Source organism: Falco punctatus (assembly GCF_963210335.1).
Source record: "Falco punctatus genome assembly, chromosome: 6".
Lineage (NCBI taxonomy): Eukaryota > Metazoa > Chordata > Aves > Falconiformes > Falconidae > Falco > Falco punctatus.
The window spans coordinates 58,005,950-58,029,546 of record NC_137585.1 but is presented as its reverse complement, the minus strand read 5'-3'; the positions used below and the strand labels follow the sequence as shown (position 1 = coordinate 58,029,546).

The 23,597-nt window shown below is 38.2% G+C and overlaps 1 protein-coding gene across 3 annotated transcripts in view; it reads right to left on the bottom strand.

Moving 5' to 3' along the window:
* Nucleotides 1–23,597, bottom strand: part of LGR5 (leucine rich repeat containing G protein-coupled receptor 5) — a 126,415-nt gene that overhangs the window by 30,631 nt on the left and 72,187 nt on the right. For all 3 annotated transcript variants that reach the window (XM_080393838.1, XM_080393837.1, XM_080393839.1), the window contains 2 exons: nt 10,902–10,973; nt 9,241–9,312 (listed from right to left, as the gene is read on the bottom strand). In XM_080393838.1, coding sequence (XP_080249964.1) covers nt 9,241–9,312; nt 10,902–10,973 — 144 coding nt within the window. The remainder of the gene's footprint in view (nt 1–9,240; nt 9,313–10,901; nt 10,974–23,597) is intronic.

Here is a 23,597-nt window from a genome sequence, read left to right as displayed (position 1 = left end):
CCATGCTACGCCTGTGTTTTCAAATAAGGTATAATTTGAATGAGTAGATGAGGTTTCTTTGTGTTCAGTCAGAAGTAAATTTCTTCCCTGGGTGATGCTGGTATGTAAACTAAGAAGTTACAGTTGCCTTAGTTTGACAGTTACATTGATTAAAGAATGGAGGCTTTATTCAAACTGTGTTACTGTATTACATTTAACATCTTGTTGAATAGGAAGCCTGCCTGTGCAGCTCTGATGTCCCTGTTGATTCCCCAGGAGTTACTCACAGGATGCCTGGCTGCACAGTGAAGCCAACAGCCGGTTGTTTGTGTGCGATCCTGTGGCTGAAATGGCACTATTTCTGCTGTCGTCAAAGAGACCAGGATTTTTACCTTACCAATATTTGGTAGCAAATCAAGGAACTGATTTTCTTTATAGCTGAAGTTTCCAAATATAAACCCACCACTGGCTATGTAAACAGAATACAAAACATAGAAAGAAAATCAGAACTGCCGTAACATAAATGAAATTCTAGGCAGTTGAATTACTGTTTAATTAAAGCTTGGAAGAAATCAAGAAGCTACAACTTGTGCTGCAGGTCCTATAACTGGACTATGTATCCTCCAAGTGCTCATAAGAATGACTGTCTAAAGTGCTCTTTTGTTATCTAATCTTTTTCAAATTTCCAAGTACTGTCTTCCCTCTTGCAGATATTAAAAAGGCTTCAGCAGCAGTTATGTTTCCTGCCATACTGCAGGTAATGCAAACGGATGTATAAAGCATTGATCAAAATTGCTGGTTGTGGCCAATTGTTTTACATGTGTTGATCAAAGTTTTGGCACTTCCAGAACTAAATCCATTAGCTCATGAACATGACCCTATTTATAATTGAAAGTATATAGATAACATGTGGTGAGTTTGAAAGCTGCTATTATATTCCAGAGAGCGCTAGTTTAGGGAAGCAGAAATGCTTGATCTTTTCTGATAGGCAGCATGTAAATAAAACGGCCAGTATGAAATTCACCATAAGCTCACTTAAAATGTCTAAACCTTTCAAAGCAAATGCTTGAGCTATGTGGACTGTATCCCACTGGCGTTTCCTGTGACATACTGTGAATGGTATGACCATGTGCATAGATTATGAAAAGATATTATTCATACAGAATTGTAAACAGGACTAATTTATTGGTACTCTAAAATGAGTGAAGCTAGATGTTTGAAAAACATTTGAGTTGCACTTTTTGATCAATTAAATATGACTGGATACTTAGTTTTATGCCACCGGTAGGTTTCTAAGGGAGTATGTATTTTTTTCCTTTTTCTGAGTCTTGTCTCAGGAACAAGTCCAGCTACAACCTGGATGTACCTTGTGATCAAGGAATTCCTAAATATCTTGTTGTAATGCCTTGCTCATTCATTCATCTTTAAATCAAATGTTAGGGATGGTATTGGGAAGGAGATTTCTCCCAGGTCGTCCTCTCCTCTGAAATAAATAGCTATTACATGACTCTTCTTGCAATGGATGAGGGCCTGAATACAATGAAGGGACCAAAGGGGATGACCACAGACAAAGAAGTCAAGGACAAAATGTTTCTTGACATTTAAGTTTAAAATAGAAGAGGTAAAACCAAATGAAAAGGGGCTACACATAACAGGCAGGGGAGGCAGAGAAGTGAGAGCACATGAGGACTGATCGGGAGCATGGTGGATTAAAGACGGGGCGCACTCCTCCCGCTCCTATCATGTTCCTCTTCTGACCCGGCTCTGTTACGCAGGGAGCCACAGCCAAGCCTTGCCACAAGACATGGGGTAATGACGGGCAGGAGTTGGGGACAGAGCCTGTCTGGGGACGATATAATGGGCAGCAGGGAGTCACCTGCAGCCCCACCACCTCTGCTAGCACGTGGTGACATGGACCCTATCATGTTTTTTTTCACAGGAGTTTGACTAAAGCCTCATTTAAGTAATGGCAAGTGACATAGAAGCTGGCTCTGAGAAGTGGATGCAATGAAAATATAGCTGGCTATTGCGAGCCATGTTTTTCAAACATGGCCCTTTATGCAGGATATCCCCTTCAGTCCACAGGGGAAAAGGCTAGGATTATTGTAAAAGCTTGATTACAACACATCGGCACAGTAGTTCCCAGAGCTCGCTTTCAATTTTGCCCTTGTATGGTCTTCTACAGGACTGATACAAAGCACCCTGTGTGGCAACAGCAAGACCAAACCAGAAAAGTTACGAGTCACAGTTTAGCAGCTTTTGTTTCCGTCCCACTGCTCAGTCCTACATGAGGACATCTCTGCAGCTCTGGGAGTTTCAATCCTTAGTGCTTCTCTTCATACCCAAACCCGCTGCTCAGGCGTTCTGGCAAACCTGCATTCGAGATGGTGGGCCAGGATGCCAGCACGCTGTGTCCAGTGGAACAGCCATTGGCAGTGCTACGTTTATAGAAAGATTGGCTCTGATGCTGGGTGGGAAAAAGTCAGGGCCAGCAGGAGTTGTTGGGTTATCCCAGGAATCTGGCTGCAGACTCAGATCAGGACTCCACAGCGCATCTGGTGTGGCTGGGAACGCTTCCAGATCCTGCAGCCAACTGGCTTGGAGTGGCCTGTGTGACGCTAGTGACCTCTCCTAGCCTCCCAAGCGAGGTGGCTGTACGTAAAGCGCCTACTGGGGACAGTCCCAGGGGCGTGCAAACTGCCAGATGGCTCTCGGGAACAGTTCAGGCAAATGTTAGTTGGCACGGGTCAAAAGTGTGCCAAGGACCCTGTTAACAGCGCAGGAGGACAGACAGTCATGCTCAGTGCCTGGGAGCACTCTGAAGCACTGTTTGCTTCGCTAGGCTGGCTGCAGCCACAGCCTGTCACTGTATGGTGCCCAGGAGGAGCTCCTTGGAAATCTGCTGTGAGCCCCTGTACTGCTGAACACTCGAACAGTGGCTTCTTGTCCTCTTCCCACGTGTGGTGTACGTCCTGGTGGGCTTCAGCCATGCAGGATGATTTTTGGCTAGCAGTTCTGAGGTTGAGAAATTTGTTCGCCCCTTACAAATGTGATAAAAAAAGCCCCTGTTTTGAGATTACTCAGAAGACAAAAGAGTCAAATGCCTAGTAGCTAGTGGCCTGGAATTGCTGCTCTAGCTCAGCCTATTTACACCACCCTGTGAAAGCAGCTGGCCTTACAGCTGGCTGAGCCGGGGACTGCACCCCAAAAAAATAGTTGCACACGGATTTTAAGAAACCTTATACCTCTATCCTTCTCCCAGCTGCTTATCAAGCTAGAAACGTGTCTGTGACCGAGAGGGGTGGTATGACGTTGTAGTAGTGCTCCGTGTTTCAGTTACTCTTCTACCTAGTGCACCCCAGGACTCTAGTAGCTTGGGTGGTTAAGATGTGCAATAAAATGAGGAGACTGCAATGGTGAGTTTTGAGACATCTTTGCATAAGTGTACAGACACCTGCATGGGTACACACAACCTTGATTTAAGCTGTGGGAAATGCCTCCTCACGGAGTTTGTGGGCACCTGTTGAGGTACTGGGTTTCCTAAGAAGGGTAATGCCTTCTGCAGGCTTCATTATCATGGGGTGTGACATGGAAAACCACAACTAAAGCTCCTGTCTTTTCATGAAAACAGTTCTCTTGGGAGAGTGTGATTTCATCAGTTGTTTTGTCATTTAACTGAAAATCAGAAATATTAACGCAAGCATGAAAACGGAAAAAAATTGTTTGAAGTTAACATTTCTGAAAAAAAAGGCAAACTGCCTGAACTGGAAGCTTTTCAGGACTCTGTGCCTTCAAAGTCTTGAACTCTATGTTTGGATTCAGAATCTAAAGATTAAGAATGGAAACTTCTCTTGAAATGTCAAATATTTGGAGAAGTAGGGAGAAGATGAAATATCCATTTGCTGACCTGTTCCAGCCAGGAAATTATTAAAAACATCCAATATGATTTCTAGATAATCTTTCAGGTAAAACTCAGTGTCACTACTAGGTGCTCCAGTATTAATAAAATATATTAAAAATAAAATCTAAGTGAATTAGAAATTATTAGGAAATTTTAAACAAACTTCATTGATACTTGTTACTTGTAAAGTCAAATTAAGTTGCTTCAGTAAATTCCAATTTTGCAGGTTGCCCAGGGAGAAAATACGGGGTTTTTTTCCCTCTGTCAACTGCTGCCAGTGCTTTGGAAGATGGGCTATGCTGTATTCTGCCCCATTTCCCACTATTAAAGTACAAGTCCTGTTAAATTTTACAGGAATGAAAGCAGGTGATACAGTAAATAATGCTTGCTTTTAAATGGTCTTGATGACTGGTTTGGCATGGGCAATGAGATAGTACCCGATCTGTTCTTGATTTTTACTGTTTCTTTGTCTGACAATGCAGCAGTAAAAGCTGCTCATTAACAATGATGTCTAAACAAGAAATAAACAGGTAGTGAAGTTTCATCTGTAGTATTCACTGCAAAGGGTTGTATTACAATAGTCCCAGTAAAAGAACAGCAGAAGCTTTGCTTTTCTATCAGCAACACCAATTATGCTTTCCTTCTATATTTAGCAACATTCACAAATGGAGATCTGCAACTTACCGCTTGCTAGTAATAAAAAATCTGTGTTAATGTGTTCAGGGAAAAAATAAATTTATTGGTATGTATTGTTATGTCATTGACTGTTTTTCCAGTCCCTTCTTGTTCAAAAATAGTTAAATTATATGCCAATTCTGGTACATAAGGGATGTAATTAGAAATTGCTAGAGAAAAAAAGACACCTATTTAAACAAATACATACATTAAATGAAAATAGCTGGGACAGAAAACAAGCTGTTAATAAGGATACTTGAGAAACAAATCAATATACATATGTAAAAGTTTTTTTGACTATACAGGTATATTAAAAGGCTCCTTGATTTAAAAGCAGAATGGAGGTATTGATGCTGTGGGAAACACAAAATCCAGAGACCATCCGCTTATAGTCAGTTCTAAAGAAATACATTTGCTCAAGCTGAGTAACAGGGAAGACAGCATTCAAGTGGCTTTCAGACCCTGCTGCCAAGATTTAAGTTGTGACACCTCAGTGATTGTGTGTTCCTCCCTTTCAATCATAGTACCTGTGAACTTATTTTTCTCTTCTTGTCTTAACAGAACTAAATGCCATTTGAATTGTTAGGACTAGTAATTGAGATAATTTGTTGAAGATATCTTTCTGCTGAACTTGGAGATCAAAACCACATCTCAAAATCAACATGTTCTGGTTACTTCCTTAAATCCTCCTGCCACAAAGGGAACTGGAGTCCTGTGCAATCACTGTCCAAGCTCATAGCTGAACTTACTTATTGATCAAAGTACCTGGGCACTGTTGTTGCCTATTGAACTACAAAGACTTTTATAAATGGGAGAAGATTTTAATAGTGTTTAACCTTATTTTTTCTTCAGTGGCAGAAATAAACATATTGTTATTTGTTTTGAGGCAGCAGTATAAGGGTTTTCTCATAGATTTTTGCGGTTGAATATGAAATTCATGAATTCTAGGGTTTTTTGGTTAATTTTTTTGTGCCTATTTCTCATTTTATAGTATTTCTTGGATAAAGTTTAAAGAAGACTGGTCTATTCTAGAAGTAGGTCAAACCTTAAGAATTTTATGAATATTTATCACTCAAATTTGTCAAGCCATTCTGCATGCCAGCAATATTACAACTTGGATAAGAAAGTGTAAGAAATTGTTACTTTTTCCTGCAATGCATCAGTTCTTGTTCAATGTACCACAGGTCATTTAACATAGATTAATGTATCTATTAATACTGATACCTATAGTCAGCCTGGAACTAGATAATAAGGACAGCATATAATCCAGAAATACCTTTTTGTGCAAAAATTTGTGATGAATTTGCATTCCAAGTAAACATGGAAAACTTGCGCGTGCATATATATGCACCTGTGTATTGTGCATGTACACACACACACAGTTATATATGTATATTTATATAAAAATGATTTTAACGTAATCGTCTTCACATTGATTAAGGCAGTTACTATGAATTGCCCCTTTACATGACTGCCTTTCTTGAGTAAAACCACAAAAGGCAGAGATTTGAGTCCTGTCACCAGTTTTCAGTTTTTTGCATCTATACTAACCTAAAGCAAAGGGTTAATGAGGCTTTCAGAAATTTTGCCACCTGCGTAGTTAAACATAATAAATACAAGAAGTTGCTGTCTTACAGGAATTGCCTTTGTGAAGGCTTTTAACCTCTTAATTACACTCTTGAAAAGACTCCTGCTATTTCAAAGGTTTCAAGAAATAATTCCTATTGTAAATCAGAAGCCAATGCAAGAACCACCTTGTGAACAGAAAATTCCGAGAGTATATGAGACAAGAAATTGAATCTGTGCACCACTTTATCTGACAGGCACAACCCCGTTTAAGCAAACAAAAGAATAATAGTTTTCTTTTCCTAAAGAAGTCTCTCTTGCTGGTGATCGTCTTTCAGGTGATAGTAGCTTTTCTGTACAACTCCTATCATTCCATCTTGGGTCTGCTACACAGCTGTCTAAAGGTTTCCACTGACCACTCCTCCCTCTGTTTTAATTCTGTCACAAAATATCAGTCCTTTACATAGACTGCACAAACTATGTTTAGTTTACTTCTTCAACTTCTTCACCCAAGGAAAAAAATGTTTGCAACAAAGACTGAGTGAGACTGTCATTTTGTTTAGAAACTGTGCTGAAAATTCAACAGTCTCTTTCAGAGCAACAAAGGAACTCTTGTTTGCTTGGCTTATCGTGTTTTGGTCCAGCATGTGTATAGAGTGATGTGATCTCAGCAAGATTTTTTTTGTTTGTTTAGCAGAAAGAAAATCTAATATAGTCACTAGACCAACATTTTCTCATGGCTTTTTCAAAGATCAAAGGAAAGAACCGTAACCTCAAAAGCATATGGCTAAGATATTTCAGTCTGTGTCTGGTCAATAAAGAAAAAAGGTACTGACCAAATAACAATTAAAAGATAATTAATTCTTAGGGCTGTTTCACCTTTAGAAACCTTAATGAATGCTTTGTATATTAAGGAGGTAAATGTTGTTCAAGATGGACATAAAACCTGGGAGCTAATACAATGTAATGTGTGTCTGTGTAGTGGTAAGTTATACACAGATGACATAATTTTGCTGAAAATCAATTCATTACATTAATTCTGTTCTTCAGATTTTGGCTGAATTAAATATATGCAAAAGATGTTAACCTTCTGGTGCAACTTCTTGATACACAAAAAAGAAGAGTATATTCAACACAGTGCATTTCTCAACCAATACATCTTAACTTGGACATCTTGGTATAGGTGATCACTTGATTCCTGCCATTGTTAAGACTTTTACCAGTGACGCTGGTGATCAGTGCACACTACAGCAACATTTTTTGTGACAGCTATTTGAACTTCCAAATTTGGATCTTGGAACTTGTTAGGAAAATAGTTTTATTTCAAAGTAATTCTGTGAAAAAGATGGCCAACTAAAGCACAGAGAGTCAGCTGACATTTTTCTCTGTCCAAACAACCTGCCTGCCTATCTTCAATCATCTAGATATTTTATGCTGCACATTCAAAATCAGTAGATCCTTTAGAAAATTTAGTCATTTTTTTGGTATCAGGTTAGAATGGAATTCTACGGATAATTCAGAAACATACTCTATTTACTGCATGCTGCATTGAGACAGCAAGAGTGGCCTTGTGGTTGCAAACTCTGAACAGCATGTGCAGCAGAAGGAACTCATGATACTTAATTGACTGAACAAAAACATGGCAGATAAATGTAGGTACAGTCAGGTGTCAAGTGAGGCACTTAGGGAAAAGGCAATTCAAACTTTACATGCCAAACTCTTGAGTAGCTACTAACATGCTAGAAAGAGATCCCACAGTTGTAATAAGCATGAAAATAACAGCTCAGTGTTGAGTACAGGTTAAAAATATTAAGCAAAACAAAGTTTGGGGAGTTAGTAGGAAAGCGAACAAAAAAGCTTCCATATTTCCCCTCTATAAATCCATGGTGTGCCAATGCTTTAAACATGTTGTGCAGGTCTGAGCCCTCCTTGACTCATCTCAAATCAAATATACGGGAACTGAAAAGAAGTTCGGTAAGAGTGACAAGGATGACCAGAGGAAAGGAATAGCTCCCACATGAGAAACAGTCCTAACAGCCTACATCTGATAAACATGACTAATGGAGGTGCAACAGAGGTTATAAATCTGGTGTTCAACAATACGGAACTACTGTTTCCACTTTCTTCTGATGCTGCACTTATGGGACATCAAATGCGATGAGAAGTTCCAAGTAAATAACAGGAGGTACTTCACCATGCTACACAGGGCTAGCTGATCAGCAGATACACTGCCACAAAAAAATCTGAGTTTTACACTGCGTCAAAAAGCGGTTATACAAACTCATAGAACACCACTCCTTAAGAGATATTAAATTCAAAGAAGCCGCAATAGGCTCAGCGAGTCCCTGAGTGCAAACCTCCACCAGCTGTGACTGTTTACCAAAGCAATATTATTATATTCTTTGCCTTCTAGTTTTCCTTTGGCATCTGCTGTTGAAGACAGTATACTGGGCTAGGTCAACTTTCAGCGCAACCTGGTACAACCATCCTTATGTATGGGGCAGAAGCACATCAAAATAATTTATTCGTACCACAAAGCAGCCAATCCTCACTCCTGGTCTAGCAGTTCTGGCAGGAGTTCTGTTAAAACTGAGGCTTGTGGACTGAGTCAGCACAGCACAGTCAAGAACTATAAATACGGAGACCTGCCTGAAGCACAGAATATAATTAAGCATCCCCTAGTACACTTTGTTTCATGAGTTAATAGTGTTTTCCATACTGCTTAAACAGAAAAAAATTACACCAAATGAAAAAAACCAAGGGAGTCATTTGGGATTCTTTCTTTTCCCTGGTAAAGAATCTTAACAAGAAACCATGGGAAAGACCAGTGCTCAAGGGACTATATTCTTCTTGACAGACAGAAAGCATTGCAGGGCAAGGAGTGTCTTCTCAGACGGTGAACCAGTTTATAACACTGCAAAGAAGCTGCTGGTGTCATGAAACTACTGGAATGAAATCAGTCACTTTTGATGTTTAATTGAGAGTACAATTCTCTCGAAAAGAGAGTTAAAAGAAAATGTTGATTCAGCCATTATTAAATGATATTAACAGGTAATTAATAGGTAATCATACATTATTGTTCATGCAAGGTTACAAGTTGTTTTATCAAGTATACTTACAGAGACTGCAGGCTGCGCAAGTTCTGGAGTGCTTCAGTAGGAACCTGGCGTAGCTGGTTATTCTGCAGCATCCTACATTTTGGGTAGCACAAAACCCAGAATCAACTCAGTAAAGATAATTTCCTTCTATTGTAAATTTTCTTCCAAGCTTACCTCCTTTGTACTGGTTCTACTTCGAGATTACAAAGGAAAGTATACAAATCCTCCACCCCTGTCAAATGCCAGTTCTCTTCAAAGTAAACAAATACTTACAGCATATTAGCTTTGTAAACAGCTACACATCAGCTTTGAGCAGGATTTTCAAAGCAGCTGAGGAAGTCAAAAGAATAAATCCGATTTGCTCTCAATAGGGCTTGAGCCCCTAATTGCCTCCAGTGATTCTGAAATTGTCATCCTCGTGTACTGATTTTGTTTTCCTTCTGAAGTGCTTCACTTTCTTATTCTGATAAAGCTGAGAAGGACTGACTTTTCAAATCCTTACTCAGCAAAATGCTACTATGGCAAACAGAATTTTTACCTGTATAAGGAATTTATGATTTGGTTTGAATATATTTTTCTATGTAAAAACTGCTGAATTTTTCCCAATGAAATCAGTTTTCTCAAACGGATAGTTGATAGCAATGACCTGACAAATATCTTTTCTGAAATACCACATCATTTAGCTTGCAAACACTCAAAAATCACTTTTGATTCCAAAAGAATCTTTTCCTCCCTTTGAATATGGTTTCATTCATACTGCCTCATATCCTCGTTTGGACCAACTCCTGCATATATAAAAGGATTCTCTGCGGACAAAACTGAAGCAGTACATGCTGCCTTCAAAATAAGGCATACTTGATGGGACACTGTAAATCATTTTTGGCAGGCCTAAATCTCCTTAGGCCAACATGAGCTACAGCTGGCCAACTTAAGAGTAGATGGAGTGGGAAGCTCTTCATACTTCTTTCCCACTTAGGTATTTTTTCAGTAGAGCTTTGTATACTCTTACAGTAGCATCTGGCTTGGTTTGATGCTGCCTAGGAGGTTGGCGTTCTTGCCAGTAATGCAGCTTCTGTGAACTTTACATAGGCAAAGACACCCTCTAGTATAAATACCGTGAGATGTGGCCTGCTAATAATTTTATTAACTATATGTACTGTTTTACTACTCCAAATAATACAAGGTTTTGTCATATTTTTTGTAATTTAACTTATAGTAATTACATCACAAAGAACAAGATATAAAATATGAACTCCATTTTAAATTACATGGTGTTCTACAATAATGTTTTTTCCCTCTGGCTCTCAAGAAAAGAAAAAGGTAATCTGCCCCAGTTTTGTGTGATCATGAAAAGTTCACTAAGTTTTTTAGACTTGAAATCAGAACTTTTGAGACAAAGAAACTATTAACTGAACCAATTTTTACCTTTGATATTGTACATCATCTACTTGATGAGCAAGTTGGTTTTAGAATGCCATTAATGTTTTCCAACCTTTGTGTTTAGGGTATTTTCTATACGAAAAAACAAAGATTTAATGATGTTCATATGTATCTTCAATTGAATTGTTCAAAATGAGCTGATCAAAATATGTAATTTACTTGATCAAAACTTCACTGGTTAATTACTTCCCTGGAGCATTTAGGAAATCAGAAATATATCAAACAACACACAGTTTACTTACAGCACTTTAAGACTGAAAAGGCCAGCAAATGCTCCCTTAGGAATGTATGTCAAGCCATTTCCTGCAAGACGTCTGTAAAGTTTGAAAAAGGAAAAGAAAAAGAGTGAATACTTTTTCTCTTCATGTGGAATTAATTTGGTTGTTAAAAAGTGCAACACAGTTACATTTGAGCGACTGATGCCAGAGGCAGTAGTTTAATAGCCTTGTTTTGTCATTAATACACTTTTAAAAGAAAGCAAAAACTAAAAAAAAAAAAAAAAAAAAAAGAGAAGTCCTTAACTGTACAGTTGATTTACTGACAGCTGGACTGCACTGCAGAGGCAAAATGTGATTTCATTGCAAATTGACCTTATGGTTTAGAATGCACATTGAATTCTTCATATTGTTCTTTTTAAGGATTAATCTTCAGCAACTAAAATACAGATATACTGACAACAATTAGCATCACTGGATTTAAAGGCATGCACTTTCAGAATTGTCCATGTGTGATGTCTGTGAATATTAAACTCATTTGCACTATCAAAATACATCCACATATTAATGATCACAGTCTACTTTGAAATAACTACACATAAAATTGCTGTACTGGTGGAATCATAGTTTTCCCTGTGTAATAGGCTGGCATAAAGGGTATTTGCTTAAATATATGAGGCTTTCCCCCCTAATTCTATTGCACCTTCCTTCTCAGAATGCCTGAAAGTATTTTACAAAGCTAGGTAAGTACAACAAATACCTCTGGTAAAGCATGTTACTCTCGAGAGAAAAAGACTGCATTCTGTCAGGTTTGTGTTTAGGAAAGAGGCCATGTATTTGATGTGAAATAATGGTATTTCCATGTTCTCCATCAGTGCAACTCCAGAGCATCTTGCATCTAGCCTCTTGACATCTCAGTTCAGCATGAATGTACCCTAGATGGAAAATGGACTGGTAGCGGTCAGATTCGCAGCCAAGTTACACTGTGACACTAGAGCCACAGTGTCTCCTCTTAGCTGGCAACAAATGCGGGTTGATAAGATGTAACCCTCTTTGCAGACCACATTAAGCCAGGGGGAATTGGTATTTCTCATCATCTAAGATACTGCACGACAAAACTGTAGACAGTTGTGATAGACCAGCTGATGTGATAACAGAGTTGACATTTCACTTGGCCTCTGGCCCCTTAGGAAAGACCACAGGACTAGATCCAGAAAATTCCTTAGGTGTCAAGCTGCCAGAGAGGAATCTACAGCACTGAAGTCAGCACCAGTTGCCAATACTGTTCATGGAAGAGGCCAAGTGCTTATGACTGCAGTCCCAAAGATCCAGCACTGACTGACCCTTAAACACTGTCTTCCTAAGGAGTTTAGCTGCCCCAGGCTACCTACAGGGTCCTGTGCACACCTTCTCTTTAGATACCTCTTTCATACAAAAAAAATAAAAATTGGGCCGTAAAGAAAGAAAACATTATTCTAGATCCCAGCTCCAAAGACTTTTCAGACATTTTCAATTTGTGGAAAAGGCTCCTCCCTGTACACACACACCCCTGCTGAATGACGTGACCTGTAACTCCGAGCAAGTGGCTCATCCTCTTTCCATTCAACGAATTTAAATGTGCTCTGCAGAGGCGCTCAGCTTCAGACGGAGCTGCTGAGCTAGTCTCTCACTCTGAAATACACTGGAGTCTGATGTCCAGACATCTGAGAATCAGGCATATGCACCCAAATTCCTGCAGGCAGATGAGTGAGTCAAACCTGGCTCACTCTTGCTCCAAGGTGAGGCAGTCACAGGGTAAGCCTATTTTTTTTTTCAGATGTGTGAAATCCTCAATTATTAAATATGTCTTGTACAACACCTTAGACAGATGAAACCATGTTAATCTTCTTTTTGGTAGACATAGCTTCTGCATTTACTTCTCACGAGTTTTTCAAACCTCAGGTCGCTCTTCAAGTTCTGCTTTGACTATTTTTCAGTTTGGAAAGAGCTCGCACCAATTTTGCAGATGGTGGTTAATACTATATTATATGATACTCCTCTCCTTATGGAGCAGAAGATCTTGCTCATCATGTAGAGGGCTACATCAAATGTATCACAAATGCCAAAATACACGTACATCCATGTAGTTCTCTCACCAAGCAAACTGACAATGACAGAAAAGGTAGACAGACATCTGGCAAGAACTATTTTCTATGTAATGATGTTGTCTGACCTTCAGGTACCATATTAAATTCTTCCACATGACACCTTTTTCATGATTTTCTGTGGAACTGTGGAACTAACTTCAGGCAAACCTATCTTTTCCCAGCACGCTCCATGAGACCACTTCTGACCACTGGCACAACAGTAGCATCTTCTCAGCCCTTTGGAATTCCCCAGCATTATGGTATTTGGTAAAAATCAGCAAAAATGGTTCATTTGGATCATCTAATTGTTTCAATATTCTTGGATGAAAGTTAGCACAACAGTTCTTTAAGGCATGCTGCAAAGCTCATTAAGTTTGGCTTATTTGTTCCTGACCATTTTTAATGCCTTCCTTGCAGGTTTTTCCTGCTATTACTGTGTTTCTATTCTCAGTCTTGGCATAGGGGAAAATGAATCCCCTTGTTGACACTACAGTACCTATCAAGTATCTATCAGGGCTTACTCTCCTCCACTTCAGGGATTTTGTTTTCCATTACTCTAAATTATTTGAGGAAAGCTGCCCAGTTATTTTACTGAACCTTGGATGGACTTTGGGAAGTGATTTTAGTCAGGATGGGTAAATGTTGCTTTCCCTGAACAGATGAGGATGGACATACTATCTGTCTCTACAGTTCAGTATTAGTTAATCATTTCTGAGAGCAGGAATGGACTAGCTTGTTTATAGCACTTACATAACCAAATGGCTGGCTTCTATTGTTTGAACAACTTTGACTTTCAATTTTTAAGTTATTTCTTTGAATTCCAGCATTTCTGACATTATTTTAGAAATACCTCATTAGGCACATTCAGGCTCAAATGTATCACCTCTCTTTAATGAAAAAAGTAATCAAGAGGACACAGTGTTACTGACTTTGGACCATATTTTTTGAGGTACATTATTCTAGAACTAGATTTTACTTATGCTGCTTCATATAATCTTGCAAATTCATGGAGGTTGGAAAAGTTTATGGTGAAGTGTTACCACATGCTTCCCTCAGTACCGGCTTCCTGCCACTGTTGGAGTCAGGATACTGGGATACTTTTGACTTAAGCATAGGTTAAGTTTTTATACTACTGCATGTTTCCTTCTAAAAGATGTAAAATAAATGAGCTGAAAAGAAAGTATGTTGCCTCCATCCTTTCAAACGGCAGTTATTTATAAAATATCTTTCAACGCAGTCCAGCCCAGCTAGCAATCTCTGCGCACTGTCTTGAATAGCTGCAGTGCTGCAGGTCAAGTTCATGGTCTACGGTCGTATCTGAGAGAAGACATGTCTATGCTCTCCCTTGAATGTTCCCCATCTGTTTACCCTTTTGGTGTATTCTGACCTCTTCTGCAGCGTCAAGAGTTTTGAGAAATGGTGGTGACCAGGTCAGGAGAACATTCCCAAAGACAATACAAATAATGAGACGCTCACAGAAGGCTCTCAAAATGATCCGAAACTTTTTTTCTTGCAATTGTTGCTTGTGTCTGAAAAGAAAAACTTCATTCCTCAGCAAGAAGCAAATAAACATGAAGTTGTGACTGAGCACAGTCAACTTTTCCTTCATGTTTCTAGTACAATGTTTTTTCTTTGCCAGCTCAAAACTGCTTTGTGTGCGGATGTTTTCCGCACCAGGACAAGCCTTGCCTGGTACCAAGTGTCTCCTCATTACCTGCTGGGATGGCCGGGTGAACTTGAAACACTAAAAAGTCTTCTCTCTGCAGTTAACAAGCTGTGGCATTTAATAAAAGAAAGCAACTCTCCACTGACTGTGGAAAGAACCCGTGTCAAATCTAACCCAGCTACTCCTCATTGTCTGCAGTACGATAGGGGTTGTGACTGTGTTTCTTCTTTGCCCGAGTAAGATCTAGTTGAGCAAATGCTGAATAAGCACCCGTAAAGTGTATTTCAAAATCTAGTAGTATCAAAGCTATAGGAAGGACATGAAAGGAAGGCAACAGTCTCCTTGGGAAAAAGCATACGTTTACATTAATTAATATTCATGCTGTGTTCTAACAGAATTAGCACAGTGGAAATTTCTGGAACAACATACTGATCATATCTTGCAAGGTGCTCAAGTGTAGGAGAATAGATGGGCTGATCTTGGTGTGGCTCAACATATGACAGGAAGAAGCAGTGTGAAAGTAGTCAAACTCCACTGTTAAGAAGTGAAAATCCAGTGAAATCTGTTGTAATTCTATTTCAGAACAGATACAGTTAGGTAGAACTTCATTACACTCAAATTCGTGATAAATATATCAGACTTAGTATCATGCCAATAAACTACAATATCAATACCAGACCGACTCAATGTTTCTAAACTAGTGCCAGCACATGCCCCTTAATACAGATTAGGTTATACAGCATTCCATCATTTGTGTTGCACTATATTTAATCAGTCCGCATGTATCTATACAGAATGTAATTGTGGGTGCAATCTTAAATCATCCTTAATCTGTGCAAAGATACTGAGTGATTTCTACAAAAATAATTCCATTAATTACTATTTTGCCTTAATGTCCCTTTGACTCTGCATTTTACTTCCCTGTTCACTAACTGGTTTGCTGATTTTATTTAAGGAATGAGAGTAAAGACCACACATGCTAGGAGAATGCTATCATGAATTTGCTTACATATATCTATAGGTATGTTTAAAGATGAGTAGGCTAACATCAATAATGTCACAAAAATTCAGTCAGCTTTATGTTTGCCGGTTTTCTTGGAAAACAGATGTTTCATTCCATATTTGCTACATTACATGCTACAACTAACAAGCTCTCCAGAAAGGAAACAGAAAAACGAAATGTACAGAAAAACCTAGAGACTGGTGAAAAAAACTTTGCTTTTGTGAAAAGAAACTGAAAGTACAGAAGGCCTGGGACAGTGAAAAACCCCAACAGCTGGGACAGTTCTGCTGCTATGTGGCACTAATCTTCCTGAATTTGGTGCTAAACTACTAGGATGTCATGCAGAAAATTCCATTAAAATTCATGTAATAATGGATTGTGTCTTTTATACCTTGGGTACAGATAAGAAATTATCTTTTGTAATTTGAAACTTCTGTCTTAGAAGCCTGATTCACCTCTCCAACTGCCATAATTGTTCTGAATAACTGATAAAGATCCGTGGTGAAATCTTAGTCTCATTGATGTCTGTGGAAGCATTTGTGCTGACACAAGTAGAAATAGGACTCTCATTTGCATCCTACCTGGGTATCGTATTTGCCAGTAATTTACTGAAGAGTTGTACCAGTAGCACTAGTACCAATACTAAAACTATTATCTTGTTTCTAATAAAGGAAATGGGTGTTTGTAGAGGAGCAACAGGGAAGTTTAACAGGAAAACATAAATTTCCAAATATTTTTCTAAACCAACTTGTTCTGGATATAAAAAAATGCCTCTGTTCAAGAATTACCGATCTCTAATCCTTTGTTGCAATTTTGTTTCTTGTCAAACTTAACCAAAGATACACAAGCAGACAGCTACGCATATATTTAGCCCAAATATATAAAAATATAGCCAATATAGAACTCATATATCCCTATGACCGTAATTTTTTTCAGCTTACGTATACGTTTATAGATCAGTAACACAACATGTTCTTGCTTCTTACATGAAAAATACTTTGATAATATGGATATTCTTCAAGCACTTACTCAAAGTCAACTAAAATTTTGATATAAGAGTTTGATTTGATATTTATTAGTGATTATTTTGGGGCCAATGCAATAGAAATGTATGCATTAATGGATGATTAATTACTATGTTAATTAATTAACGGATGATATCAACATATGTATTTCAAAATGTTTTTGAGATATTACTTTGTTAGACTAGCAATTTAAGTGTTACTCTGTATTTCAATTATCTTTTTATATTTCAAACTGTCATGTTAATTAAAACTGTAATCATTATAGTAATATAAAAATAAATGTGGGTCAAATGATATATTAAAAAATCTGATGCTCAGAGAGATCAAAGAAGAAAATGTAAAGATATTCTCCTTTCTTTAAAAAAGGGGAGGAGAGCGTGCAAGTCGTAATTGGGCTGTATATTATATTTATTGCTACTTACAGTTTAGTTGGAAATTCAAACATAACACAGTCTGCTCTTGCTTTAGGGCCTAATTGCCTTTTAAAATGCATGTGCCAAATTCTCATAGGGTGCAAACTGGAATAACTCCAACTGACCTCAAGCAGTTGGAACGAAATCAGTGTGTATTTGATCTTGAACCGGCTTTGATAAAACAGATCATAGATTTTTGTCAGTTAAGGGTATAGTCTAAAATGTAGTATTTCTTCCTCCACTTATAAAAGGTAGGGACTCTTTCTGCAGCCGGCATGAGTGTGATCCGATAACTGCTAAAGACAACTGATCTCACCTTTCATAAAGCCGTCCACGGCCAGCGCTGAGAACAAGCTGTTTTGCTCTCAGCACTGCAGAAAGCAGCACCCTTCTACAGGGCTCCAACAGAGTCCTTCTGCTGAAGAGGTAGCCAGGCACTGACCTTCTGACTGTAGGAAAGCCAACTGTTGGGAGGTACTCCAACATCAGCCAGGAAATGCCATGCTGATTCCCAGCAGTGGATCCCAAGGATACAACCAATAAGAGACATAACTTTACTTCTGTGTTTGAGGAATGTTCTCACCAAATCACTAATCCCAGAACAACCTGTAATTTGTTAAAATTCCTTTCTCAGTGTTTAAATGTTACAGCAAGATGAAGCAAAAAATAGTGGACCATATACATCACATTTCCTAGGCTGGGGTCTTCCAAGTGTCATTTACACTTCTGATGCTGGTTTTGGTTTTCTCCCAGTAGTGCCAGTATCACCAGAAAGAGTAAGAACTAATAATAATAATCATTAATAACAGGAAATGGCAGAAGTCTACAGCAGTACAACACAACATGATCAAACTGTCAATAATGAAAAATGTATTAGCTGTTTTGTCATTCCTGGGTGATAAGCAAGGGACATAAATTGTGTAGATCAAATTTTCGAGGTTACTACCATTTTCTGAGTGGTACAATGAAGCAACACCAAAGAATTACTGGAAAAATTATTGCTACTTCTGTTTGGAAACTCAAAAAACCAACTTAGAGAGAAGTTGGTTTTATTGAGCTTGTGAACCTATTAGATATAAATGTGATATTGGGTTAACTCATTACCCATTATCCTAAGGAAGTGGAAAACTGAACCGTGTAAGTATCAGAAGTATTCAATGCACTGAAATCAAGCAATCTACAAACAAGCTGAACTTCCACTGACAAAAAAGGAAATTATTTCTGTGTGCTTGCTACTGCACTGCACACAGGGTGTTTAAGACTTAAATTAAAATCCAGCCTCAGGATCTACAGATATATAGGACGTTTGATAAAACACTGTTTCACCTTGGTTTAATTAAGTATAATGTCACTATCTGTATTGATAGCAAAACACAAAAAACTCTTTCTATGACTCCTTTTGATATTCTAAACTAGTTCCTAACTAATACTGCTGGATAATAAATTACGAGTTCCAGAAAGCATTTACAAGCTACAAGCCAAAAATAAACTTCAACCCATGCTCGGTAAGACCAATGCAGCAGCACTGACAAGGTTTCTTGGATATCAACCTAGAACATTTGTTTCCGCTTGCATGTGTCTCTTTACTCTTCTCACTTCTCTTTTATCTTCTTCCTCAATCTTCTCCCCTTCTGCCCCTTTACACCACAGATGTACAGCAGTTCCAGTGTCAAGGCTGCTCTGTGAAATTTGCTGTAACATTTCCAGAGTAACTATCTGTCAGCACAAGCTATTCAACAAGCAATGCAAGCAGCTCTAATTTAGTAAGGCATTTGCTCTGTTGTTTCTCTTTTTTTTTTTTTTTTTTGTTCCTCATCTTGTCATTCTTGATAAGAGAGCAAAAAAAGGCAGTTTGGAGGGTGTCAGGCTGACACATCCACATGGGAGAGTTCTTTGTTGTTGCTTGCTTTGGTGGCATCAAAGGGACAGCAACAAAGGCAGTGACAGTTCTAGAACACCAGGGCCCTTGTTTTGTGAATGTAGAGCTTACAAGTTTTTATCTTGTACAGTCAGAATTTTCTGTGTTTGTTCTTTTCTAGTAAATCAAACTAACCATATACGCATAAAGTAGGGAAGAAAACTACTGTAATTGCTTCTGACCGATTAACTAGATAAACATCTCACTGTTTTTACCAATGTATGGGTAATTTCAAGCTGACCCAGTGCACTGGCCTCTGTCAGGACTTTGAGTGCCTCCCTTGCTGTATTAAAGCAAAGCTGGGGAGCCACAGCCCTGAGTTATCACCAAGACTGTCTTATGGCACCGCTTGCCTGGCTGGTGCCTCTCACTGACAAACACCACATACCCAACACAGTGGCATAGTCTGAATAGGTAAGTCTCCACATGTATGCACGTATGAAGTGAAGAGACCAAATTCACAATTTATGTGAATAAATAAAATTCACAACTTATGTGTTAGGTTGTGTGCAGCTCTGAAATTACCTATGGGATCGTAAGTCATTTAGCAATGGAAGTTACTGCTGAAACTTTAGTTGACAGAGGTGGCACAACCAAATTACCACCAGGAACAGCTCCACTAAACCTGCTGTGCAAGAACTGTAAACCGGTATTTAAGTGACTTCTAAAGGAAGCTTGTGTGGACAGCTGAAGACCACTAGATGATACTCTATTTTTACTACTGTTGTTCATGTCAGTTGCAGGTATTTTTACTTTTTTGCCCTGGAGGTTTTAAAATCTATGCAGATTAATGTTTGGGAATGATTTTAGTATTTAAGCATCCTGTCCAAAGATTGCTGAAGTAAATTACAAGATTCCCTCACTTTCTCTAATGCTTTGGAGTATGGCTGCAGCACTTTCACGTTTTCTACTAGCTTACATAATAGTAAAAATGTACAGAATCAGTCTTCAGTGCTGGCCACAATGTGCCTGCACCAGCACAAAAATAAAAGACTGTGAAAGACCCCAGGAGCTAACGCTCTCAGTTTTCAAACATGTAAATGACCGGAGAGCTCAGTCCCACCGCTCAAAGTCAGTGGGGAAAAGAACACCTAACTCCCATTAACAGTTTTGAAAACCTCTTTGCAGGAAGGAAGAACAAACAGAGAGAGAAGTAAAGGGAAAACAATATATAGGAACAGCTGGTAACGGATTGTGCCTGGTAATTTAGGACTAAATTTTCATGTATACAGAGGCCTCCTGACCACTTCTGCAGTGTAAAGGGATTTCCACATAAATCATGGTGAGATTCACATAATACGTCTGGTTTTTATCGTATCTGTAATTCTGCACTTCAGTATTGCAATAAATGCATTTTTAAAGGCACTTTTGCCTGAGTAACCACTGTATTAACACCGTGATCAATCTCAAAAACTTTGTAAATATATTTAATTCCCTTCAAGGTTATTTTAAGAAGCACCACAGGTGTGACTAAACTTTCTTGCACCTGTATGAAGGCTGCAATTAGTTTAAGGTAGATTTGTTGCTTGATTTTGTGAAATGGAACTTATTTGGAACTGTCTTACTCTGTAGGTAAAATAATTGTAATAAATCAGTCCTTTGTTGCTGTTTTAATAAAACCCCTATTTTAAGTAAAAATAGTGATGTACTACAAATCACTTGGAGTTTTGCTTATCTGTGGAATGTTCCAGTGTTTAAAATTAAAATAAAAGCCTCATATATGTGCATGTGTGGGTGTGTGTTCACATATTTAGGCATATGCATATGCATATGTATGTATGTATGGAGATATATCTAGCTGGAGATATTTGTACTTAGGTCTGATTCAAATAGTTAAATTATTATTGGCTTTCTTCCTCACTCTTCATAGAGACGTTAATTTATAAGATAAAACAGATTCAGGCACTGCTTTGAAGTGTTACTAATGACAAAATGCTATGTCTACACTCAGATGGAGTTGCCTCTTAAACTCTTAAGAAACCCATCATAGGTAATTTTTTACACTTTTAAAAAACCCTTGTTTTCATGCATTACTCTAACTTACTGCTTTATTAATATGGGCATTTTACACATTGTAGAATGACATGCGTCTAGAAATACTCTGCATAAGATTGAGTCTTGGACTCAGTCAGACTGATAAATATCTGCAGTTATTTGGAATTTATAATGAAGAATTTAACTTAATGGTGTTGTACAAGTTCATGCAGAGCAACTTGCTGATAATCAAGCAGCCAAAGCATATTTCTTTCTTGGTGGGAGTTCTATCACACGCACTTTAAGAGAAAATCAGGCCTGAAAGGCCCATCATTTTCACATAAAACCCCCCAAACAATAATAAAATCTTGCTCAAAACTAAACTTTTTAGGAGCTAGAACAGTTCAGTTTTCAAAGTACCACAATATTGCCCACAATTTTTAAAGGTCCGTATACCTCAAAAATACAGCATAGTTTCAATATGTTGTACTTCGGTGATCAAACTCTTTGGTTAAGGATAAATACCAGGCATGATCACTAGGACTGCCAGAATTCTTCCTGCAGAGGTGTCTAACCTTGGCTGGAAGAGTGGATCAGATTCAGCCTAGAAGGTCAGAACTGGCTGAACAGACTCAGCTTATACATCCTCGCTTTGGAGTCAAAACAATCGGTTTAACTGTCTTAAAAAAATCTCAGTGCTTTTGGGTATTGAGTTATCAGTATTGCCAAACCATGCATCTAGGACATAACATCCAAGCTAAAACTCAGTGGATCAGTCGTTAGCTTTTATCAGATTTTTGAACCAGCCTTCTAATAAAGGGATTAGTAACGCTTTTTTTTCAACACTAAAAAACCATAAAAAACTCATTTTAAGCTCCTGCTGTTGTATTTCAAAGAGCAGACAGACATTTCTAAGATGTACTTTTATTTCATGGAAACATTGCTTTGGTATAAAGTTGTCATAAATTCTTATTTTTACAATGTCTGCCTTATAGGCCAACTTATATTTTGCAATACTCCCATTTAACTGAGCCACATAAACAAAACAAAGAATTCCCAGATAAGCTGGCAATAAAAATCATGTGGCAATGCCTGGATGGGCAAAACAATTTTCATATGTACAATCACTGCTCAGAAATGAACATAGGGAAACATGGGAACTACAATGGCTGCTACCCCCTACTTTAAAATTGAATACCCAATTCCCCTTTCATTGTCTATATTTTTTTCAGTGTAATACTGGACTGAATTGTATTACATGCCTCTGAACACTGAAGAATCTCTCAGCACAATGGGTTTGAATCTGCATTAAGAAGAGGTAATCAGTTGCCTCATCTCTTCAAAGGCTTCTATGCTTATTTGAAGAGTGAATACAAACTGCAAGAGTTTCAAAAACAGTATCACAATTAGTAAGAAATGGAAATGATTGGCTTCTGTGAACCAAATGGAGGATCTGACTAGTGTATTCGTAAAATGAAACAAAGTAAATAAAGAAATAATCTTCTGGTACTATCAGCAATGAAGGACTGGATTTACTTAATTTGGAACAGAGGGCTGTAAGGATAACAGTTTAATACTTCTGGTGGAAAAAGTAGGCCCAACACAAGAATAAGGTAAGAACACTTTCAAAGGTCTTGATCAGGAAGATGAAGTAGATTGCTGAACAGTCTCTCAAGCCATGACCTAAGTATTACTATTTGGGTCATCTAACTTTGGACTGTAAAATGAAAGAGTGAAGATAACTTGGCTTAATGTATTAGAATTTCCTTCCAGGAAAAGCCCAAACTTTTGTTTTTCTTCTTTTCATTAATGGCTGGAGAGAAATCATTGTGTTGCAAGTTTTCAGTAGGGTCATTATAGTTGACAGGAGACTGGACAAGCAAACATGAACATGAGGCAAAAATCCACAAGCAGGGTCTTTGCGGCGTGATTCACTTCACACGCACATGATACGTACGGCTACCACTTGGTGTGTGACATCTCTTGGTGTGTAACATATCTATATGTTATTTGAAAGTTGCACCAACAGCAATATAGATAATGATAACCAAATAAAAGATGTATGTAAAGGAAGAGAGAGAATTTAAAGAAATAATACCTTCTAAATATGAATGCTGCCAGTAATAAAAATAAGGCAGGACAGGAAAACGTGCTTGCAAATAGGGCATTGTTCAAAGTTAGCATTACAAAATAGTTTTAATTTCTTTTTCTTTTTCATAGATGCCAGCTGGAAAGACCAAGTGGCAAAATTCAAACGAGTGTTAGCAAGAACACCAAAAGCTGTCAGGGCAATACCCACCTAAACGGCAGAGGACTGTACACGTCACAGCTTAAAAAGATTGTTGTCTTTGCAAGAACAGCAGCACGATGACTTTGCGTGTCTTATATGGGTTTTATGGTGTGTTAGCAGCTGGAAGTACTATTTAAAAAGGAGGCTTTCACTTTTAAAAACTTATAAACCACATTTCAGAAAAGGCTGGATAACGAGACAATTCTTTTAATCAGCTTGTAGAGGTACTCATGCAAATGCCAGTGCCACCTTTTTCCCACAAGATCTATGGTGCATCAGTTATAGAGTCTCCATCACTCCTCAGGAAC